Here is a 19884-nt window from a genome sequence, read left to right as displayed (position 1 = left end):
GATTTTTTAAGTGAAAGTTGCAAATACAAAAATTTTTAAAAAATCCTGTAAAAATGTATCATTTCATTTAAAATAAGAAAGTTGACAATTATTTCTATTATAACTGAAAGTTCCACCATGTTGTTATGAAGTAAGAAGCCTGAAAAAAGCAAAACTTAATATTATTTCGACTTTTCGGTTTATTGTGGACGACGTTCGTAGTCAAACTGTTGTAAAACATTAAAAAAATTAAAAATATTGACATTTTTTTATTAAAAAAACCCACAAAAATGGTAAAATAATATTTTTTATCCGGTTTAGAAAAATATTGCAAAAACTGCGATTTACTCAATATGTGGCTAAACCGCTCGAAAAGATGAAAAAATCTCTAGAGATTTGTCGGCCAATTTTTGCAAAATTTCACTGCATATCCGCTAAAACAGCAGAAAAATAAAAAAAAAATTTTTCGATCCTACTGTATTGCATAGAAGTAAAAAAAATTTAATGATAATAATCAAATTTTGACTTGAATTTTAGGAATTTCAAACAGAATTTTACAATCAAAGATTACAGTTAACAAAGTTAATTATTGGCTTCTGAGCTCGGAATAGTGACACAAATTCACAATTTACGATTTTTAAATTGTAAAAATTTCAACGGAAACATTTGTCAAAAAAAAATTTTTTTGAGACGCTCCCCTGTTCTGTTTCCCACACTCTTTGAATTTATTTATAATGTTTGGGTATTTTCACTTGTTTACTCAACAAGGCCCAACGAGTTATGGCTGTACACCAATTTTCAGATAAATATTATCAAAACTTTTAATACTTCTAATGTAGAATTTTAGACGGAACATCCTGTAAACAGAACAGTGTAAACAAAAACAAATTTATTTTTGCACCTCTGCATTTTCCAAATGTTTGAGCAAGCTTTTATGATAAAAACTTGCCCAAAATTAAAAAAAACACTCCATAACTCGCCACACTTTCACAAAGGCCCTATTTTTGGACCACACAAACCATTGTATCGAAGGTCAAGTCCGAAAAAAGCCACTGACCGTTCCGCTTCCTCACTTTAGTTCAATTTTTTCTCCAAATCTGTTTCTATTTAAACTCCACTAATTAAAAAGTGTCTTTAACCCCGCATTCGTGCTTGGCCCACTTCCAATACGCCACTGACGCGCATAACTGGTTGCCTAACCTATCGATTTTTCCACTTCAAAACGCAAAAAATCTATTTTTAACTCCTTTATTTCCACAAATAGACCCCGATTTTGCGTCTCTCCCATCCAATAAATCGCAATTTAATAATTGCGGGCAAAAACAAGGCGCATTGTTGGGGGGCTATTTTGGGGCCCGGCCTGCCAGTGACCTCCTACTGCAAATGCAACAAATTAGAAACGTGTTGTTTGTCAAGTCAACGCAATTATTTGTTTTGGAGGCATGATTTACGACAATGAGTTTTGATTTTGGGGGTGGTTTTAGTGGGATTCCCCCGGTTGTTATTGGGGGTGAAATGGGGTCAAAGGTCATTCCCACGTGCCGTTCATTAACTGCGAAATTCGCACCTAACAAAGCCCAACTTCGTACTTGGCCACTGGCCAGTTTCCCAGTGGTCCAGTTGAGTACTCTTTGTGGAAAAGCGAATTTTCCGGCTTTTCCACCCTCCGGGGGTATTTATATCGGTGCTGTCACGACACTCGCCGTTTGTTTTTCACGTGGGCTTTGTGACTATTGCGTAAATTTACGAAAAATCGCGATGACATTTGGGAAAATGCGTCTAGACAACGTGGAAGGGTAAACACGCTTATAAATAGAAAAGCGTCCACGATTCAATTCAGTTTGACGCCGAGAGCCAAACTAAAGCGTCGCGACGCCAATTCGTTCATTTAAACTTCTTCGCAATAGACCCTTTGTCTGATTTTCCGGAATTTTCCGAGTTTTCCCACGGGATTTTCACATCGCGCAGTTTACGGTCCTAATTTCCCCGGCTTGAGGAGCCCGTTTTGGGTGGTTTTGTGTCTTTGGTGCGAATTTCGTTAAAAAAGGGACATCAGTGGAGCACTGGGTAAGGCACCAAATGGCCAAAACGACGTTTTCTGCCAATTTTTTTGCGTTTGTTGGCAAACACACGCACAGCTGTTCGCCCATAATGACTTTCTGGAAATAGTCGAAACGTTTAAAATAAACCAAGGTCGCGGAAATTCACAACGAGTTTTTCTAGGTGGAATGCCAACCGAGTGCATTACCAACCCTCTCCAGAGGGAACTCGCCGACTCCATCATCCGGATGGTACCATTGGACGAAATCCGGATTCTACTAGCGTGTGGAGCAAAGGTATAGGTTTTTGAGGAGTTTTTGAGCAAAGTTTGAGGTTTGAGGGTTGCAGGTCAACGAACCCGTTACTCAAGGGTTGCGACCTTTGCATTATGCAGTCTGGCAAAGGTACTACGAAGCCGCGCAATTGCTGTTGACAAGGGGTGGAGATGTTAATGCAGTCGATGAATGTGGTTACAGCCCTTTGCACCTTTCAGCAGAGCATGGGTATATACAGGGTGTGAATGCTTTGCTTTCTTAAAAGGTGGCAACACTGCAACTAACAATTTTTGTGTGTGTGTGTACTTGTAAAAAACAATCAATCAACGATTAGTTCTTTTGTGATTTCGCTTTTAATGGTTTATCAAGCCATCAACCTTAAAGAAATAAATTTGACCAACTTTCGGTTACGGAAAAATATTTTTGTTACGTTGGATTAAACAAACAAATCACTCTTGTTTGGACTAAATATTTTGTAATCACATTGTTTTCGAAACTAAAAGTAAAATGAAAATAATGATTTTCGTTAAATGCAGTTTATTAAAACAATTTGGCCTCTAGTTAAAAGAAAAGTAGGAAAAAATAAACTTTTCTCTTACCAACGTACTGGGGACTAAACCTTCAAAAATAAGAATTTAGTAATCCTTGACTGCGCCAATTTAATTAAAAAAATATTAGATTAAATCAGAAAAAAAATATAAAAATAACTCATCTAAATATAATGTTTTATCATTTGGTTTTTAATACTTTTACATGCCGTCAACAATAAATAAACAAATTTCACCAACTCTATGTACCAAAAAAACGTTTTTGTTACGTTGGACTAAACAAATAGATATGGTAATTAAAACTATGTGCAAAAAAAAGATTAACAATTAACGGCCTATTAAGACAATTTAGGCTTTTATTTAAAAGAAATGTATAAAAACTACAATTTACTTTAGTTTCGATGTATTGAAATCTTAAAAATTGCGATCAAAACCTTTAAATTTAATAATTTACAAATCCCGATAAATCCTACTGACTGCACCAATTTAGTGAAAAACATTGAATTTCAAGAAAAAAAATGTATATTCGCTAGAACAATTTGGAAAAAAATGTCATTTGCTTTTAATAGTTTGAGAAGCTATCATCAACCTTAAGTAAAAAAGTTCCAACTTTTTGTAATAGAAAAACATTTTTCCTACGTTGGATTAAACAAATAAATAACTGTTGTTTGAATTGGAGATTTTGTTATAACATTTTTTACGTCTTTAATGTGAAAATAAAAAAATAGTACATGCAGTTTATTAGATAATTGGCCTTTAGCTTAAAGAAAAGTAAAAAAAATAAAATTTTCTTTACTATCAAAGTATTTTATAGTCTTCAAAAGTGTAGATTAAACCATCAAATGTACGAATTTAGCAACAAAGAAGATGCCGTTCTTTTAAAAAATACTTCTCCAAATCCTACTGACTGCGCCAATTAAGTTAAAAACCAAATAAGATTTCTAAAAAATATATATGTTCACTAGACCAGTAAATTCGACAAAAAATATAAAATAACTCATGTTTTAGTTAATGTAAAGTGTTTTTTCCAAAAATAATAATAATGTAATTGTAATTTCAATTTTTGTCTCTTTATTCTAACCCCAGTAAAAACAACATTCATATTTCATTGCATACCTACATCTACCTTTTTCAAATAAAATAAAAATTTGACATGAAGGCAGTTCTATTAAATGATTCTTTAAGAACAATTGTTACTAACAAATTTGTATAAATATTTGTCTATTAATTCTTTTTAGAAAACCTAGAAAAATTATGTTTAATGTGATTTTATCGGAGTAGTAAAACTATAATGTTCGCCACTAGTTTATTGAAATAGTTTATAATAATATTAATAATAATTATAGAAGCACACGGTTAAATACAAACTTATCCAAAAGTAACGCACAAAGTTCATATTTAGGTTTTTTATTAATCATTTTCAAAAAAATACTCAAACAAACCGATTTATTTTTTTTAAATAACAACTGATATTTGTATTAGTGTTCGAAACCACACATTTTTATTTTCTAGCAAAGAATGAAGCAAGAAAATTTAAAAAATAAGAAAACAAAATAAAAAAGTTGTGATTTTTTGTGTTTATGCATTATATTAAGTATTTTCATGCTAATTATTAAAAAAATACAAAAAACAAATGCCGCTTAGAAAATATATAAAAAAAAACTTTATATTTAATTGTTATTTTTTTATTTCATTATTGTTTAAATAATACAATTGCGAAAACACAAGCCCGAGAGCTGTCGGGTATGCAACGAGTGTTAGCGAGTTGCTTAGACACCCGAGAACTTTAACTTTATTTTTTTTAAATTTACTTTAAATTTTAAATTTAAACGTGTTTTTAATTAAATTTAAATCACGTTGCTATGGGAAGCGTGTGTTTATATTAAATTTAAAACACGTTGCTATAGAAATCGAATGCTAAAAAATATTTTTTTTTAATTTTAAGTTAATTTTTTTATATTCTCTTATTATTACCAGAAAGATAAAGACGTGTACTTTCTAAAACAGTAAACAAAAATGTCGATTGTCATTAAACAAAATAGATATGACGTCACAACTTAAAAACAAATGATGTTACAATAAAATTCACCTGTTTAAGCTTTTTTTTTTGAAAAATTTCAAACAAATATTGTAAATTTTGGTTTATTTCGTATTTTAGAAATAATGTTTGGGCAAAAAAATCAACTAAAATAAGCGTAAAAAGACATATTTGTTACCAAAGGTCTGGCAAGCATTAACCTTGAAATAGATACATTTCTTAAATGCTTTATTATTAATTATTATAATTTACAAGGAAAGGGGCGTTATTTCGAATTTAATCAATATTTCAACAATTTTAAATAAAATTATGTGCACTCTTTGTCCTAGATTTATTTTAATTTTTCGTTAAATAAAAACTCATTTTTTAAATATATTGCATCATTTCAATATTTAAAAATGAATAGTTTCTTAATTACCAACTTGAGAAAAACAATCTTCACCACAATCCATTAAAACACTCATTTGAGAAACATAAAAACACCATTCTCAATAATTAATTTATTTCAACAAAGGAATTATTTACCTTGAGAAGCCAATTTCGGTGAACTTTTGAACGCACTTATTCAACCAATTTGATATTTAAATAGCAATTTGACACGTACCAACCTTTAAAAAATAAATGTTACTCCTTTATTAAACGAATCGTTTGACCCTTTAACAACAAAACAACATGTTTGTTCTATTTTAAGTCAAATGATAAACGGAAACGTCTTGACTTTTAACATTTCGATTAGGATAACCCCAAAATTAGAGTACCAACCTCGCTGAGAAAAATCCCCATTTGGGTACTTTACCAACAAACGCAATAATGCAAGACCTCGATTTGATCGCCCCGTCAGTCGAAATCGCAACCAAAACAAACATTTCCAGTTCAAACCCACTGACTTTAGTGTTATTTTTAGCTCGTTGGCTTTCACCCAACGCTAAATTTACACAAAATCGTCAAAAGCTTTCTTTTCCGCAGCTACACCGAAGTGGTGCGTCTGCTGCTCCTGTCGGGGGCCAAAGTCAACTACCGGCCCAACACCGACGAGGACTTCCCCCGGACGACGCAATGCGACGAGCCCCTGCGGCTCGCCATCCGCAACAAGCACATGGACATCGCCAGGATGCTCCTCGAGCACGGCGCCGACCCCAACAAGCGCTACTTCTTCGGGGCGGAAATCAACCTCGTTACGGACCTGGAGTTTCTGGAGCTGTTGCTGACGTTCGGGGCCAATCCGGACAGCAGGGACAGGTCCGGGCTCACGCCCTTGATGAAGGCCGTCAGGCAGCCGCAGGGCATGGAGGCGGCCTTGATTCTGCTCAAATACGCGCTATCAGTGTGACGTAGACATTTGAGGTAGGTCAGCACCTTAAAGCTAAACAATCGCCATTTTCAATGCTTTTCTTATGGGCATTTAAAAGTTTTTCGTATTTCTTTAATGCTAGAAGTGTAGGAACATTACTTTTACAGAGAAATGATAGCTATGAAAAATGCAATGTCGTTTCTTAAAGATTTTAGCAACTGAGCTAATATTTCTGTAAGTTGAACACATAAATCCTTTTCTAACCTAACTTTTTTCAAACTTCAAAATTCAGTTTTTCTTAATTTGGACATCATATTGATGTAAATTATTATGTGGCCTTTTAAAACTGAGGGAAAAATGGTTTGCCACACTAATGACATTGGATTTCTTCTGAATGACGAATTCATGGGGTGCAACCGGCGCAACCCCAATAAACGGGTTGTTTTCTGTCCCCCTCCCCCATCACGAGGGATGAATAGCAGGTATACGAGGGTAGAGGGTTCAGGCACATACATGGTTGAAAGTAGTACGGGTTGTGAGTTCTGTGCTTCTTTCGTGAGTGTCTTTTGTTATCGTGTTTTTTCCGATCGTTCTCCATATCTTCGTGTTCTTGAATTTTTAAAATTCTGTTTTTCCAAGACATTATCTCATTTTTGTGGTACATCATTAGGTATGATTTGTGAATAATATTTTGTTGCGATACTTTGATAGTTCATGTGTAGTAGGTTTTTACATCACAACTATGGGAATGTGTTGGGCTCCAGATTGCAAACACTATAGTACTCGCGATAAATGCCATTTTTTTAGTTTTCCTAAGTCGGGAAAAGAACGAGCACTATGGAAAAAATTGTTGAGGTAATTTTTAATAGATGTTTTGATATTAATTTTTAATTGCTTGTTTCATTGTTAAATGTAGAAGAGATGTAGAACCCGGACCAGGAGCCTACGTTTGCAGCTGCCATTTTCGGGATGGAAGAAAGGAAAATGGTCCTGAATTATTTTTGCACAATATCGCAAAAAGAGCCTATTTTCAAGTGGAATCTCCAGAAAAAAAAAAGATGAAAAAACAAGGACTCCCTTCTTGTTCTAGTTCCGCTGAATCATTAAGGTAAAAAGTGAATCCTAGTTTTAAATTGATTTACAATTTGATCATTTGAATAGTGTTGATATACCGGAAGAAACAGTACCATCGACAATGAATTTAGAGGAAGTGCCATCGACGTCTACAGCCGTAGTTGCAGCACCAGCAGATATAATTCAAGATGCTCCGTTAGAATCTATGGGTGTGCAAGCACCCTTGGTGTCACATGCGGCTCTTGAAGCAGAAATGTATTTTCTCAAAAAGGAAAATGCTGAACTTAAAGCAAAAATACAATATCTGACAGTACGATTTTGCTATGAAAATGTTCAAGGAAATGACAAACTCATTGTTTTATATACCGGTCTTCCCAATAGCCAGATTTTCGAAGCATTGTTTCACTTAATCGAAAAGTTGGACATAAAATATTACCACAAATGGACAGTCCAAAAGTTAACTAGAATTGACCAACTCTTTTTAACCCTAGTAAAATTACGACTCAATTTCCCTCAACTTGATTTGGCGCAACGCTTTGGGGTTGCCCAAAGCACAGTTTCTAATATTATTTTAACATTTGTCCATGTAATATATGAAATTTTATATAAACAGTTTATGACGACAATGCCTTCGCGCGAAAAAAATAAATCTTGCTTGCCAACATGTTTTAGCAATTTTACTAATTGTAGAGCAGTTCTAGATTGTACCGAAATTTTCACTGTGGTATCACGTAAGTCTATGTCAACACAGAAATTAACATATAGTACTTACAAACATCATAATACTTTCAAAGGGCTAATTGGAGTTGCACCCAATGGTGTCATCACATTTGTAAGTGATTTATACGTGGGATCAACTTCTGATCAAAAAGTTGTTTTAAATTGTGGAATAATCGACATGTTAAAAACTGGAGATATGATTTTAGCCGATAAGGGATTTTTGATCCAAAATATTCTGCCACCAGGGGTCACTTTGAATATTCCACCTTTTTTATCAAATGTCCAATTTACACCAGAGCAAGTTAAGTGTACCGAAAATATTGCACGTGCAAGAATACACGTCGAAAGGGCAATACGCCGATTAAAATGTTATCATATTTTAAATTTTTTGCCAGAGTCTTTGTGCCACTATGGAGATATTGTTTTTAAAGCGACTGCCGCTTTAACAAACCTCCAATTTCCATTAATTAAAGAGGTAGCAGAATTGTTTCAGGATTGTGATGATTAAAATAATGTAAAATAAAAACCATCTATTTATATACAGTTTATTATTGTGAAATAAAGGAAATATATTGGTCAAGATAAAATTCTTTTAAAATATTGATATTTTCTGACCACCCCGGATCTTTTTCAATTTGAAATATCTCTGTGCACTTTGGTGTCCACACGACAAAGTAGCAGATACTTCGACCAGTGATGTGCATTTGCCCCTGTACTTGGTGGTAATAATTGTGATTGCTGTTAAGATTAATGTCCTCATTTTCATCCCTCCAATAAAAATATTTTTTATCCTTCAGGGCTTCAGACAAACTGTCAGTGTCCCTATATTTATATGGGCATTTAATTTCGAGAATCCCATCTTCTTCCACTAATCCATCAGGACTTGCTCCCAAAAAGCCTGATTCTTCCAACCTACAAAAAAAAGTAATATTACATTATTCATCTAAGTTATACGTGTTAATTATTTTCGACCTACCAAAATCCCGTCTCTTGGACTTTAAGATTCGTCGCTTCTTCAAATTCTCTGAGCGCTGTCTTCTCGTGGGTCTTACCCCACTGCACAGCAGCAACCCTGTCAAGCGAATAGCCTTCCGCCAAATTTTTAAATAAAGAGGGTGGGAATCTTCGTCTACTGCAAGCAGATAGTACCATGCCAAACCTGCTGGCCGTTAAACGATGTTTCCTTGCTACATGCCAATTTTCGTTAACATGTTGGCCCCGAGTGCACGCCTCAACCAGTTTAATGCGTGCCTCATCTATTCTGCACTTCTCCAAAAGAAACTTTTGTTTGTCTATGGCCTGCACGTATTCTAAGCTTTGTAGAATTTCTTCGATATCTGCAATAATTTTTCTGGCTTCTTCACTTGCTTCTGGTCTTAGGAGCCAAGTGAAGCCCACCACATTCGTGACGCCTATTTCGGCACGGAACTGAATAATTTCGTCCTCAGTAGAGGACCTAGACAGTGCCGTATAGTTTGATAATTTCGGCTTGTAAACATCAGCTAACTTAATGACTTCTGTTTGTGGTGTTGTTTTTGATGGGGCACTCCACTGACACTCAATGTCAGTAGCACTTACATTATAATGAGCATAATATAATGCTGCAGCCATATGATGGCAAGCCACGTTGCCCCTTGGGCAGGTACAATGTGCCGTCTTAACCCCTTCTTCTAGGTCATATGAAATCTAAAACACACTTTGTAGAAGAAATGTCTAACAGTTAAATAAATACAAACCTCCACAGTATAATTTAGCTTTTTCATGCTCGGTAGAACTTCTGCAGAAATTCTCATCGGTTGTACTGTGCCATCAAACCTAAATTTGGTGACGTGACCGCTGGTAAAAGCATTTTCTCCCCGAACTAAAAAGCGATTACCGTCCCCAAAAAATTTCGCAATAAAGTGAAACTTAACAATGTGCTTTTCTGCCACTAAAATGCATAAATATAATAGTTTCTCAAAGTATAATTAAAGCTTACTCACTTTCTCACCGACAACGTGGTTCCCTGTATTCTTTTATAAAGTTCGTATTTTCACAAAAAGTCACTTCTAAATTAAATTAAAGTCTCTAGTGGCACAAATTACACCCGCTGCAGCTATTTGACACGTTATTAACGCACAAACACAACCAAAAAACCGAAAAACGTATTACACCACATGTAAAAGACTGGTTGTTTAGCTTTGAGCAACTGACCTACCGTAATAAGAGTGGGGAGGTGACGTCACGACTGATAGCGCGTATATGGCGCCGATGTGAACGCAATGGCGGACGAGAGGCATGATTACAGGACCGTACTGCATTATGCCGTGTTGTCGGGGAATTACGAGATTATTAATTTGATGATAAAGCAAGGGGCAAAGTTGAATTATGACGAGGAGTATGATTTGGGGAAGCCGAGTCCGTTGGATCTGGCGATTCTGAAGGGGGATCCCAAGATTGTCGAGCTGTTGATTAGATCAGGTAGATAATTTTTTAAGTGAATAGGTCAAATAATTTCAGAGATAATCAAAAGTTCGAAGAGTCTCCTTGAAATTTCAAAATTGTCAACTGTCAAAATTCATGGCTAGTATGATTTTTTCAAAATGGTTATCATAAAACTGCTATAACCCTATTTTCTTAACGGCAATCGAAAGAACATTGATATTTACGGTGATTTTTATTAATACGTCCTATACCTATGTCTTACAGTTTTTGAAAAAAATCAAAGAAACAGATTTTACTTCGTAATTTTCATAGTTAATCAAGTAGGCCTTGCAAAATGGCCAACAATTGTCAAACTTTAACTTTTTTTTCAATTTTTAGCTGATTTATTATCGAATAAGCAGTAAAACTTTTATTATTTAATTATGATTTATTATAATTTAGTGAATTATGTAAAGTAACTCAGTCTGGCATCGAATTTTGGACTTCCTGCATGAAAATGGTGAACAAACTGAACATTTTTTTAATTAATAGCACAATTTTATCGTATTTTTCCAAAGTTTACTTGATTAAAAATGAAAATAATGAGCTAAAATTCAATTTTTTTGCGATTATTTGAAAAATTGTAAGAGATAGATAAGATATAGAAGATGTTAATAAAAGTCTGCATAAAAATTGATGTTCTTTTGATTGCCATTAAAAAAACAGGGTCATCCCATTTGAAAAAAATAATTTTTGATCATCATTCTCAAAAAATCGTAGTAGCCTTGCAATTTGACAGTTGACAGTCCTGAAGACTTGAGAAGACTTAAAAAGTTTCTAATGTAGGCCCTAAAAGAATTTATTTTACAATAAAACCACAAGCCAATTTAAAGTAAAGTTGACTTCCAAATTCCAAATTTATTTTGTTTTTTTTTCCTTGTTTGATAGTTTGTTTCCGAGATATGGACACAACTTAAAAAAGCTTAATTCATAATAATTGAGAGGTGTATAGTCTATTTTTTCTACTAACTATAAAGATACCGATCAGATTAAAATTCGCGAAATCAAGGGGGGGAGGTGCAGAAGGGCCCCAAACTACAATTTAAATTTTTTAATAAATAATATAAGAGCCTAATGAACAACAGTTTTTTAAATAATAAAATAAGAAGTCTTTTTAATCACATTTATTAATAAATTAATATAAATAAATTGTTATTTATTTTTTTTTACATTTTTATTATAGGAAGATTATCGAAAAGTTATAGAAGAAAGTTGTATTTTATGTTGTAGTTTATTTTAATTTCTAATTAAAATTTCTTCTAATTCTACTAATAAAAAAAATTATGATCAACAACTATGATGTATAGAGTGAGTTAAAGTAACGTAAGTTAACGTAAAGTAAAATTTATATATTTGTTGTGGGTTATTTTTTTTTAAATCCTTGAACAGGTCCATTTTATTTTTGAAAAATGCTATATTTTGACACCAAAATAAAATTTGTGACCTCACTGGTTTCTAGATAATGACGCCATTTTTATTTTTTTTTAAATAGCAACCGATAATTTTGGTTACTGTTTCTGGTAGTATAGATTTATTCCTTTATCTTTCTGGTAAGTACAAGAAAAGATAAATAATATATTAAAAAAAATCGGAAAAAAAAATTAAAGTCAAAAAATTATTGGTAATTACAAATAAAAGATTTTATATTTTTGGTTTTTGCATTATTTTGTAAAGGGCGATTGTTTTTTTTTATAACTTATTTTGAAAAATTACAATAACAATAATATGAATTTTATGCGTTACTTTAAACTCACACTGTATGTCTAAAAATTCACAAAATATAGGGTGTTTCACTTTAAAAAAATATAAATTTGCATTGGAGAATTTTTTTGTACAAATTTATCGACAGTAAAAGTACAGTGCGTTAAAAACGTTTTTAGATCAACTCTTGCTGTGGAATTTAGATTGGCAGATTTTTATTGTCTTTCATAAATTATGTTGAAATTTCAAACGCGCTACTATCAATTTTTTCCAACGCACTCAGTATTTTCGTATGTAGTAATCGTAAAAAAACAACATACGTTTAAAATTTCACAGCAAGAGTTGATCTAAACACTTTGAACGCACTGTATATTTCAATATATTATTCTATAATTTTTTGAAGCCCAAGAATGGATCCGCCCCTGTCTTCTAATCTCAGGTTAAATGATTTCAGAAATTTAAATTTGTTTTCAGTTTTTAACTGTGCCTAATAAGTAATAACTTTGTAATTTTGGAATTATTATGCAAAACTCGTGAATATTTAGAATACCATCATTAGGTTGATTTGTAATTTTTTCTACAATCAATAAAACGACAAGTTAATATGTTGTTAGTCGGGTCTTACAAAAAATTGTCCAAGGATTCCAAATATGTCTTTATTTTTTAAAACATCACCGAAAAATTTAGCTAAAAGAAAGTCAGAATTTGAATTAATTTTTTCTGGAGTTAATAAAATATCAAAAGCTTCACAATTTAACACAATTCCACACAAATCCTTTTTTTTTCTCTTACGCCTGCTGGTTAGTAGAAAGGATAATAATATTTTTAGAATTAAAATTCAAGTGGACTTACAATTGCCTCATTCTTATGTACAACTCACTTGGAATTTTAAATTAGTTTTAATTTTTTTCCTGCGACAAATAGTTTTCAAGATATGCACGAAAAAGTCCTTAGTAGGTATTAAACAATCTCCAGAATCTTTAATTATTAAGCAATTAAAATCTTGACATTAATCGAGTCGTAAATAAAACCTACCCAGAATTTTAAATCTTTTTTTATTGCAAAGCAAATAAATTGACAAACTTAAAAGTTAAAATTTTAATTTTTCTACGCCCAATAAAGTAAGACTATATTCCATTATTAGCCCAGTTTGACGTAAAATGATTTCAAAACTCTAAATATTTTTTATTTTCTCTTACGCATAATTGTTAGTATAATAGATCTAGATAGATTCAGATCATAATTTTTCTAAAACTATTTGAAATTACCTAAGTTCATACTTAAATTGTTTCCCATTTATGCAAAACTGATTCAGAATCTCAAACTGTTTTATGTTTTTCCCTTTAATTTTATTTTTAATAAATATTTATTCTTTTAAGCTGCGACAAATAGTTTTTGGATTATTGGTAAAAATGCCTGGTAAAAAGTTTAATTAGGTTTACTAGATATATTTTTAAAAATGAAACTAAAAGCCAATTTATAATACAGTTTGCTTAATATGATAGAAAGTGACGCTTAATTTTCTAAATCTCTTTTTGCTTTTTATCCAAATTTAATACAAACATCACCTGTTAGGAGTTGCTTTTATATTTTTGACAATAAAACCAAGAACCAAATTGTTTTATTTCTTATTTTTGTTTTACTAGTATTTATTCTGTTAAGCTACGACAAGAACTCAAAAAGTTTTAATAATTTATTTTTGATAATTGGCAAAAATGTATCAAGTTCAATTACGTTTAAGTAAATTTTTGTAAATAAAATTAAAAACCAACTTATAGTAAAGTGATTAAATATGACAGGAGGTAACTAGACGTCTACAAATAATTTTCCAAATCTGTTTTTGTTTTTTATCTATAAGTTTAATAAAAACATTTTTATATCACCTGTTAGAAAAGTTTTGAACAATAAAAATTTTAATTAGTTTTTCTAAAAGTAAGAAAACGATAATAACAACTACATAATAAGTAATAAGCACAGAATTCTAAAATTCTTTTTTGTTATTCTCTTATGCCGAATAGTTTTCTAGAGATTGGTAGAAACTTATTAGGATAATATGATGGTAGGAAAAATGTAGCATTTCTAAAACCAAAAAAATGTAGCTTGTAAAATGACCCATTTTTATTGTTATGTAAAAAGTTTTGTAATTTTAAATTTGTTTTTGTTTTTTTCCTGTGACAAATAGTTTCCGAGATATGAATAAAAAAGTCGTTAGCATTATGCAGTCTTTAAACGTTTCAATTTTAAATTTAAAAGATAAATTAAGACACAAAAACACAATTTTTCTAGATACAGGGTGAGCCAGGGGTGTGTAATCGGTCTATTAGCTTTTTGTTGGTTGAAATATTGCTATGCTGTTTTTTTTTCATTACACGATAGATTGAGTCCACAAACTAAATATATTTTTAATATACACAGGGTGTTGTACTCAGGATGGTAAACCAAAGTTATATTTTTTTTAATGGAACACCTTATATATTTTTGCATAATTGGAATCTACGCAAAAAATAATGTAACTTTATATAGACTATTATGGGTCTATCTTTTTTCGTTTCGGAATTATTCAACTTTTCGTTTTTGAAAATTACTGCGAAGTCGCCTATGAATATTTTCTGAAAATTATATAAAGTTACATAACTTTTTACGTAGAATCCAATTATGCAAAAATATAAAGGGTGTTACGCTTAAAAAAATTTAACTTTGGTTCACCACCCTGTATACAACGCCCTGTGCACAATAAAAATGTTTTTAGTTTATGGACTTTAAGTCGATCTATCGGGTAGTAAAAACGGCATGGCAATATTTCAAATAATAAAAAAGTTATGAACCGATTGTCCACCCTGTATGATAAAAAAAATCATTCTTAGAAACGAAAATTGTAATTATTCTAAATCTACAACTCTAAAGCTGATGTAAAATTATCTCAAGATAATTTTTGCTTTTTTCTTACACAGTAGTTTTCTAGCTAAAAGTATTTGCCAAAATGTGTCGAATAATAATAATAATTAGGTAGCAGGAAAGAATGAGTAAACTGGAATTTTAATTTCCCAACTAAAGTTAAGACCATCCTGTTATTGCCTCATTGTTATGTTAAAATTGTTATGTAAAATGTAAATTTGTTTTTTTTCCCTACGACAAATGATAATTTTCAAGATATGGATGAAAAATTTGTTATTAGATATACAATTCAGTTTTGAAAAAACAAAATAAAAATTATATTGATTAACATTTTTATGAAATTAAATTTATAAATTATAACACATAAAAATTGTGATTTCGTCGCCATATAACCATATAATTAAAAAAAATTAAAAAAATATATAATAAAAAAAATTGAGATAAAAACACACCGATCATTTTTTCTAAAATAAAAAACAACAAATCGTCAAAAAATTATATGAAATATATATTTTTTTCTACAAATAATCAAAAGTGAAACTGATTTAAAAATAGTTGGTTTATTCGTAAAATTGCCCCAGGATTTCAAATCTGTTTTTGTTTTTCACCTACATTTTGTAGTTTGTGACTTATCGTCAAAATTAATCAAATATTAAATTATTTTTAAATGACCTGGTGATTATTTAATTAGCTCAATTGCACCCAAAATTAAGCGCTGATTCCAAATCTGTTTAAATTTTTCGTCTAAGCCTACTACTTTCGGAGATATAGCCAAATAATGGAATAGAATAGTCCCCCAAGTGGTGCCTTGCGTGACACCCTTTAAATTCCAGGTGCAAACGTCAACTGCAGCTCCCCCATCATTGGCTCCCCCCTCCACGTGGCCTGTGCCGACAACATCCCCAACCGCTATGACATCCTCCAGGTAACACCCCCTTCCCCCACCCCATTTTCTAACCAATCATTTGACTGGAAATTTCCAGATGCTCCTCAAAGCTGGCGCTGACCCCAACCTCAAAGTCTACAACGACCTCTACGACCACAATTCGCAACTACGGCCCGTTCTAGTGGAATATGTTGCCAGTAATACCAACCCTAGCCTTGCTGTGGTCAACCTCCTGATTCGCTATGGAGCCAAAGTGGTGATGAAAACGCAATTTCGGGACCCTGACGGTATCCTCAATTCCCTCCAAAACGTTATCTCGGCCAAATGTGACTCAATTTTCTTTCTCTTGCTTGAAGCGAGCGAATCGTTCGATGTTTGCATGATTCGGAGAAACTCGGTTATAACGCCTGAGCAGAAGGCGACGCTTTTGGAGCTGGCCAAGTACCCGTTGAGTTTGAGGAGGCAAGTGAGGGTGTTTTTGAGGAGGCTTTTGGGAGGGAATAAGCTCATTGATTCGGTGCCGAGCTTCGAGTTGCCCAAATGTTTGGAGAAGTATCTACTCTTTGACTATAGCTGATTGGATTTTGGGCCAATTTTTTGATCCCTTGATTCCGATTTGTTGGTATTACGCGTTTTGTAACCTTTCGTTAGGCTGTAGTTTTATATATTTTTATCCTTATCGTTTTGTTGTCAAATTTATATATTTGTAATCACCGAAATAAAATATTTAAAAATAACTGCATTATTTGTTTTTCCCATAAAAATAATATCTTGAGGTACAGTCAGTGTCATAAATAGTGTGTGACAACACTTTTGTCTCCGACTGTACCAAAATTGTTGAGCTGTACTAAAAAGTATTGTTCATTTGTTTTTTTTTTTGAAAAATTAGTTGCAAAATTGACAAGGATAGTCTAAGGATTTTAAATCTGTTTTTATTTTTAAATCGATGTACTGTTGACTTAATCTTGCAGAAAAATACCAGAATTCCAAAACTGTGGTTATTAATCTACGCTTACTAGATTTTAAGATATCGATTAAAATAATGTGTTTTTTTTAATCTTTTGTGTCCAATCAAGTATGAAACAATTGTCTACTTCTTATAATTGATCTATAATTTCAAATATGGTTTCATTCTTTGTCTAAACGTTGTAGTTTTTAAAACATTGACCAAAATGTGTCCTCCATACCATAAAACATTGCGAAAAAAAATATTTAAGTTCAGTTTTTTCTAAAACAAAACAAAAAATGGGCTCAAAAACGGTCCAACTTACATAAAATATCGCAAGTTAGGAAGGTCGCTTTAATTATGATTATTATTTTTGGCAAAAAAACGGAAACTTCAAAATAAAATCACATTTATTCTTTGCTATTACGTAAAACTGAGCAATAATTAAAAAAATGCGTTCACTTTTTACATAATTTTAGTAGTTTTCGAAATATCGACCAAACTATGGCCAGTTTAAAGATCGTCTAAAAATTTATAAATTTTTTTTTAATCAAAATTTTAAATTTCGACCTACTATTGCCCTAACCGTACGTAAAATTGCACAACCTTTTAGTTTTTGAAATAATAGTCAAAATCAGTTCACTATATCAAAATGTTAAAAAAATGTTTAGATGATTAAGTTTAATTTATTTGAAAAAAAAAGCTGCTTAAAACTGGTCCCAAATAAGTAAAACTGTCTTAGATTTTTAAATCTGTTTTTATTTCTGATCTACGACTACAAATTTTAGAAATATAGACTAAAATATTATAGATTTGGGACATAAAATTAATTATAATTATAATTATTTTTCTTAAAAAAACTACAAAATTAATACAAATTAATTATTTCTTATTACGTAGAACTAAACGATTTAAAAAAATATGCGCTCAATTTTTATCCAGTCTTAGTTTTCGAAATTTGATTAAACTGTGGCCAGTTTGGGTATCTTCTTAAAAATATTTTTTTTTCTAATTAAAATTTTAAACTTCGGCCTACTATTGCCTTGACCGTTTGTAAAATTGTATAAGAATTCCAACCGAGTTTTTATTTTTTATGTAAGCTTTTGAAAAAATAGCCAAAATCAGTTCACTATATAAAATAAAAAAAATGTTTAGGTGTTTAAGTTTATTTTTTTCTAAAACAAAACAAGAAAGCTGCTTAAAACTGGTCCACGATAAGTAAAATTGTCTTACAATTTTAAATCTGTTTTTATTTCTGATCTACGCCTACAAATTTTAGAAATATCGATTAAAATATTATAGGTTTAGGTCATAGAATTAATTATAATTATAATTATTTTTCTTAAAAAAAACTAACAAATTAATACAAATTAATTCTTTCTTATTTTGTAGAACTAAACAATTTAAAAAATATGCGCTTAATTTTATCTAGTCTTAGTTTTCGAAATTTGACCACGCTGTGGCCATTTTGAAAATCTTTAAAAAAAATTTTTTTTAATCAAAATTTTAAACCTTGACCTACTATTTACTTGACCGTACGTAAAATTGCACCAGAATTCCAACTATGTTTTTATTTTTTATATACGCCTCTTAGTTTTTGAGATAATAGCCAAAATCTGTTCACTAAAAAAAAATTCAAAAAAATTTTTTAAATGTTTAATTTTTTTAATTTAAATAAAACATTACCGTTTATTTAAACCTTATGTAAAATTGTCTCAAAATTTCAAATCTGTGTTTACTTTTCAAGTACAGACACTATCTTTTAAGATATCGACCAAAATGTGGAATATATTTGGTTAAACTTTTGCCAACACTAAACACTTTAAGTTTTTATTTTTACGGAATACATTATAATAAATTTTGATAATTTTGACTAAAATTAATCTTAACCAACACAGAATTCCAGAATTTCAAATCTATGCCTAATTTAACCAACATTTAATAATAGTTTTCGAAGTGAAGAAGTTTCACACAAAAACTGCAACATTAATAACAAAAACCTCAAATTCATGAAATTAGCTAACATTCTTGATCAAATGTCAAAACACGCAAACTTTTGAGCACAGTCAGCACCAAAAGTAGTGTCATACATGCCTCCACACTACTTTTGCCACTCACTGTACACTCTTTACTATCTGTCACATACAAAATTAAATTTCAATTAAAAAACCCTAATTTACAACTTCCCATAAACTTTACCACTTATTCTTGTCTTATCAGAAATGTTTGATTTTTGTTTGTACCTACCTATTGAAACAATAAATTAAGAAAAAAGCAATAAAAACTGACACAAACCGATCGCAAATTTAATTAAAATAATTATGTTCGAGTACATTGTTCTTACGTATTTAGCTATAGTTTATTATTATTATTTCTAGTTTCTTTATCACTTTTAGTGGACATTTGTAATTATCTTTTTCAAATAAAATGACGTGTTATCGGTGCTTTTCCATTACAATTAGCATTATAGCAACGTTTTTAAGTAGCTTTTTATCTTGGAATATATTTCAAAAATTGCCCTCGCAAATATCAAAGGCCGTCTGGCGTGAAAATATTAGAGGAAGCGTATTTTACCCAAATAAAAATGGAAGAATTTAATTCGAGTAAATGTCTTGTCACAAGAAATAATTATTACTTAGAACAAGTTGCGCTAATATACAGACTGATCCTCTTAAAATTTTACTAACGGAATAATTAAAAAAAAATAAACGTTCCATTGTGACACGAATGGTTTTAGAGCACGACAAAGGAGTGCAATAGCTCATTCTATTGCACTCCTTTGTCGTACTCTAAATTAAATTATTTAAATAATTACAAGTTGTCATATTAAATAATATTTAAATCTTTTGCTTTAATAACAGTGACTTGGCATTTTTTCTAAAATCAGGAAAAAATCCCCTCGCCAGTGCACTGCTCTATAAGAAGAAAGAATTTATTGCTAATTCTGCAAAATATTTTCCTTTGTCATCGTTCACAGAAATTCAAGGAAATAGATAATTTTTATTGCTTTACAACGGCATTGTAATTT

At 31.3% G+C, this 19884-nt stretch overlaps 3 protein-coding genes across 5 annotated transcripts; 2 read left to right on the top strand and 1 right to left on the bottom strand.

Annotated features, from left to right (window-relative positions):
• Nucleotides 1-1807: 1807 nt before the first annotated feature.
• LOC656022 (ankyrin-3) lies at nt 1808-16647 on the top strand. 2 transcript variants are annotated; one of them, XM_064358366.1, is made up of 8 exons: nt 1808-2046; nt 2203-2315; nt 2368-2522; nt 5847-6134; nt 6177-6194; nt 10208-10425; nt 15858-15949; nt 16008-16647. In XM_064358366.1, exons 2-8 carry the CDS (start codon nt 2208-2210, stop codon nt 16485-16487), a joined length of 1359 nt encoding a protein of 452 aa, XP_064214436.1. In that variant the 5' UTR covers nt 1808-2046; nt 2203-2207; the 3' UTR covers nt 16488-16647. The 2 variants fall into 2 exon arrangements, with proteins under 2 accessions (XP_064214436.1, XP_064214435.1); XM_064358365.1 differs by having other exon boundaries at nt 5847-6194.
• On the top strand, nt 6201-8552 carry LOC135266907 (uncharacterized). Of its 2 annotated transcripts, XM_064358363.1 has the most exons (6): nt 6201-6405; nt 6464-6841; nt 6894-7026; nt 7088-7279; nt 7333-7976; nt 8040-8552. In XM_064358363.1, exons 2-6 carry the CDS (start codon nt 6502-6504, stop codon nt 8471-8473), a joined length of 1743 nt encoding a protein of 580 aa, XP_064214433.1. In that variant the 5' UTR covers nt 6201-6405; nt 6464-6501; the 3' UTR covers nt 8474-8552. The 2 variants fall into 2 exon arrangements, 1 of the variants encoding a protein (XP_064214433.1); XR_010335114.1 differs by having other exon boundaries at nt 6897-7026; nt 7333-8552.
• Nucleotides 8497-10201, bottom strand: LOC135266908 (uncharacterized). Its single transcript, XM_064358367.1, has 4 exons — nt 9948-10201; nt 9702-9895; nt 8942-9651; nt 8497-8877 (listed from the first exon to the last, which is right to left on the bottom strand). Coding segments are annotated over exons 1-4 (1269 nt in total). The 5' UTR covers nt 9949-10201; the 3' UTR covers nt 8497-8513.
• Nucleotides 16648-19884: the final 3237 nt, after the last annotated feature.

The sequence above is a fragment of the Tribolium castaneum genome, chromosome 8, assembly GCF_031307605.1.
Source record: "Tribolium castaneum strain GA2 chromosome 8, icTriCast1.1, whole genome shotgun sequence".
NCBI classification, from domain to species: Eukaryota; Metazoa; Arthropoda; class Insecta; order Coleoptera; family Tenebrionidae; genus Tribolium; species Tribolium castaneum.
Note: the sequence above shows the minus strand (reverse complement) of the source record. Positions and strands in the feature narration are given on the sequence as shown.